Raw genomic sequence first — 3,725 nt, forward strand, 5'->3', positions numbered from 1 at the left:
GTAGAAATTCTGTATATTACAAAGTTGTATCAAGAAAGAATAAACTAGTTTTAATTAAGAAAGGACTTGTATCACTGAAGGCCCTCGGAAAGAATTTATACCGGAAATTAACAAACGACCAGATACTTAACAATATGTTTAAATTCTGGTCTTATTTCACGTGGATAACGAAATCTGCCATTTAACTGCATTATTTTCAAGCCGACATCCCCTTAACGTCCGTGTTAGTTTAGACTTAGTATTTAGATACAAATTTGTCTGACATCTATATTTGATAAAAAGTGTAAAAGCAGTTTATCAATCATTTTATTTTCACAAGATGATCACAAAACACAGACATTTATGAGTGATTGAGCACTGATGAAAATTAATCCTCAAAACAGGAAAGTGCAAAAAATAAAATTTTCAATAATTGGAACATTTGCCATGTTAACATCGCAGCTTAGAAAATGTTGTTGTTGTTTAGGGTTTACGTGAGGGTGACAGTGTTTTCGAACGATTAATTTCAACGTAAAAGTAAATAATAAGATTTTCGAGCGCCTCCTTAGTTCCCTCCTCTAACCAAATCATCGTCGTGCGCAACTCATAATACAAGAAAAGGGGAAAAATCTCTTCCAATGCCCTGACTGTAACCCTTATTTCCGAAACAAATTCAGTGCTGCTATTGACTAAAGATCGAATAGTCTGAAAGCGCATGCGCAATATCGAGGACTGTGTGCTTTAAGAAATAACAAAGGAAAGTTGTGTCATTTTTAGAAAGAAAGTCATTCGTAGAAGGTTGGACAAGTAAAATGAGGGAGATTGTTCATGTTCAGGCTGGCCAATGTGGAAATCAAATTGGAGCAAAGGTAATGTGTGGCAGTTAATTACATTCATTTATCAAAGAGTTCCCCTAAAAAAAATAATATACTCGTATTTTCAAATTTCAGTTTCAATCAAAATAATAATTCCTGGAGAAAACGTATAAAAATGAGCTTTAAATAGACTAACCACAATTTAATACGCGGGTATTTATAGAGTAATCTTTTTTTTTCTAATCTATAGAAAACTGCCAGGAGTTTATACTAGGGATATTAAAAAATACTAATGTAGATTATAGGGATGTTAAGCATGAAATTTATTTCAAATCATGTATAGTGAACATTTTATCATACGTCTTTCTTTTAATTTTACTAAAGGATTTAATGTTATCATTGAATTTATATAGTAATAATGATTAGATACTGAGCTATTGTTTTAACTTATTATACGTACAGAAGTTACTTCTTTATATAAATATAATCAAAAACACCGTAGGTGTGAAAAAAAAAGGTGCGGCCGAAAAAAGGAGTGAGCGTGCGACTTAAAGGAATAGCTACACTTTTTTTTTTCTTTTTTAATACATGGTGATAGTCCCTTTATAGTAACGCCATCGTGTGTTTCCTAAAATGATAAACCAACGTATGCCTTTATTCGGGTGAGTACATAAAGATGAATGATTTTCGTCCAGCACCAAAAATGTGTAGGATTTTTGCTAAACTATATGGATTTTTGAGGGGGGGAAATTGTAAAGATTCCCGTAAAATCCATGGCGCATACGTATTGAGAATGGTTTAAGGGCTTAATTTTTATTTTATTTTTTTGCAAAAGTACTTGAAAATATTGTAATAGCAGAATATATCTATATATTTAAGATATGTATCTAACTGAATGCATGTTGCAGAGTTGAGCGCAAAAGTCTTCCTTTTCTTTTTAGCCTAACAAATAAATAGGAATTTTATAAGATTTCGGTGGAATCTGATGAGGTTAACTTCCACAAAAGTGCATGAAAAAACATTCTGACAGTGATCACAAAGTCCTTGAAAAGGGATTGAAATTGATCTAAGCAATTCAGTATTCACCATGAAAATGGTACCAGAGTTAAACTCTAAAGAACATCAAGCTGCATAGTGTGGAAAGATACATGAACAATGTATTAAATTGTAATACTAATTCTGTTTTGAACTATTATGTGATATTCCATACTTCGGGTTTAGTACCCCGAATTTCTGATTTATGAAATTGTTTGCTGGTTGTGGCATCACTCGCTTAAGAGGGTCACGTGACCTTCGTAGAAAATCTTTAATCTGTACTTCCGAAATGATAATGTGTTAAGAAATATTGCATAAACTTAAGTTTGTACCCTCAGACCAAAAAATCTAGCGACTCCAATTTTTTGCGTATACATGTTCTTTTCTCTCCCCCCCCCCCCTTATTAATATTTCACGAAGAATTGCTTGGACTAGACGTGCTGTTTAAAATTGTAATATAAGTAAATCTTTAGTCTATCTATCGCATACAAAAATTGATACAAGTGTTCGAAAGAAAGCTAGTTGTGAAACCTAACATGAGTAATTGTGTATCCACTAGATCTTGTTTTCCTTTTTTTACAGAAGAGAAACTGCATGATTTGGTTGAAGTCAGTCTCTTATCTCGCGTGTATATGCTTCAATAGCTCCCTGTACATTCCAAAGTTCAGTCACACTAAAAGATTTATGCACGTATCAAGGTCAGTCTGGTATAGTAGGGGTGTCTTTTCTTTACACGTGTTTTATGCGGGAAGAAAGGCTAGACGATAAAAGTTTGCAGAGCAATTGAATGTAGCTTTTTAATGTAGCGTTTGTTTTTTTATCTGAGGCTATTTCGAACTTGTGATTTCCAGTTTCAGATAGCTATATTAATGTAGATGAAATTACTCTAACAGGGTGATTGGCTTATGAAAAATTCTCTGTCCGTAGTAATGGAGGCTGGTACTTTACGGGAGTTTGAGGGGAATCGAAGATTTCTTTAATGACAGGATGGGTTTAAGTTTTTGCTGTGTTCAAGGGTAGGTTTAGTTTAGGGCCAAATGATCCATTGTTGACCCCTATGTTTTGTTCGTGTTATGGAACTTGTCTGATCACAATAATACAATGAAGAAAAAAACAACAGACAAAAAAAAAAAAAATTGTACAAGCTGTACGTAGACTACGAACTGCTAGCATAAAAAGAAAAGTGAAACCTGTAATGGTAAATTTTATATAAAAGTACTGAAATATATTTAAAATTCAAATAAGGTGAATTTTCTTAAATAAAGAATTAAAACATTCAAATATTTTACAAAGCGAAAAAAAAAAAAAAACAAATGGAGATGCGAATTTCAAAATTATCTGAGTAAAAGGAAGGGAAGTCCATGAGAATCGGACAAAACTACGGAGAACAACTAACAAAGGGGATTTAAATAGTGATATAATGAATTTTTGAATATACCGTATTTTTCGGTGTATAAGACGCACTTTTATACCGCAAAATTTGGTGTCAAAATCTGCTTGTGTCCTATACACCGAAGGTGTGAATAGTGTATATATATATGTGTGTGTGTGTGTGTAAATATATTTAAATAGGCGTGCATAATTTAGTTAAATTGAATGTTATTTATAGCAATAGTAGTTTTTTCTTTCCATAACATAACTATTTATAATGCTCCCTAAATAATAAAAAAAAACAATTGCAGTATTTAGAACAATATATACTAATTTTTAAAGTAACAAATTGAAGTTTTGTTCAATAAAAAATCTTTCAAATGCGACTGTAGCTTTTTTTTCTTCAAAAAACTGTCTTCAAAATAAGGGTGCGTCTTATATTCCGAAAAATACGGTACTTGTCAAACAGAACTTAAAAAAAGGCTTTTCTCAGGTGGAAAAAAAATCTTTTTTTAATATAATTAT

The 3,725-nt window shown here is 31.9% G+C and overlaps 2 protein-coding genes across 5 annotated transcripts in view; one reads left to right on the top strand and one right to left on the bottom strand.

The window, feature by feature from the left end:
* LOC111085817 overlaps nucleotides 1-3,725 on the bottom strand; it is a 195,497-nt gene that overhangs the window by 171,435 nt on the left and 20,337 nt on the right. The window lies entirely within an intron of this gene.
* Nucleotides 734-3,725, top strand: part of LOC106459487 (tubulin beta-4B chain-like) — a gene marked incomplete at its 3' end in the record, with an annotated part of 14,138 nt that continues 11,146 nt past the window's right edge. The window contains exon 1 of the mRNA XM_022386261.1: nucleotides 734-848. Coding sequence (XP_022241969.1) covers nucleotides 792-848 — 57 coding nt within the window. The remainder of the gene's footprint in view (nucleotides 849-3,725) is intronic.

This window comes from Limulus polyphemus, unplaced genomic scaffold, assembly GCF_000517525.1.
Source record: "Limulus polyphemus unplaced genomic scaffold, Limulus_polyphemus-2.1.2 Scaffold28, whole genome shotgun sequence".
Taxonomy (NCBI): Eukaryota; Metazoa; Arthropoda; class Merostomata; order Xiphosura; family Limulidae; genus Limulus; species Limulus polyphemus.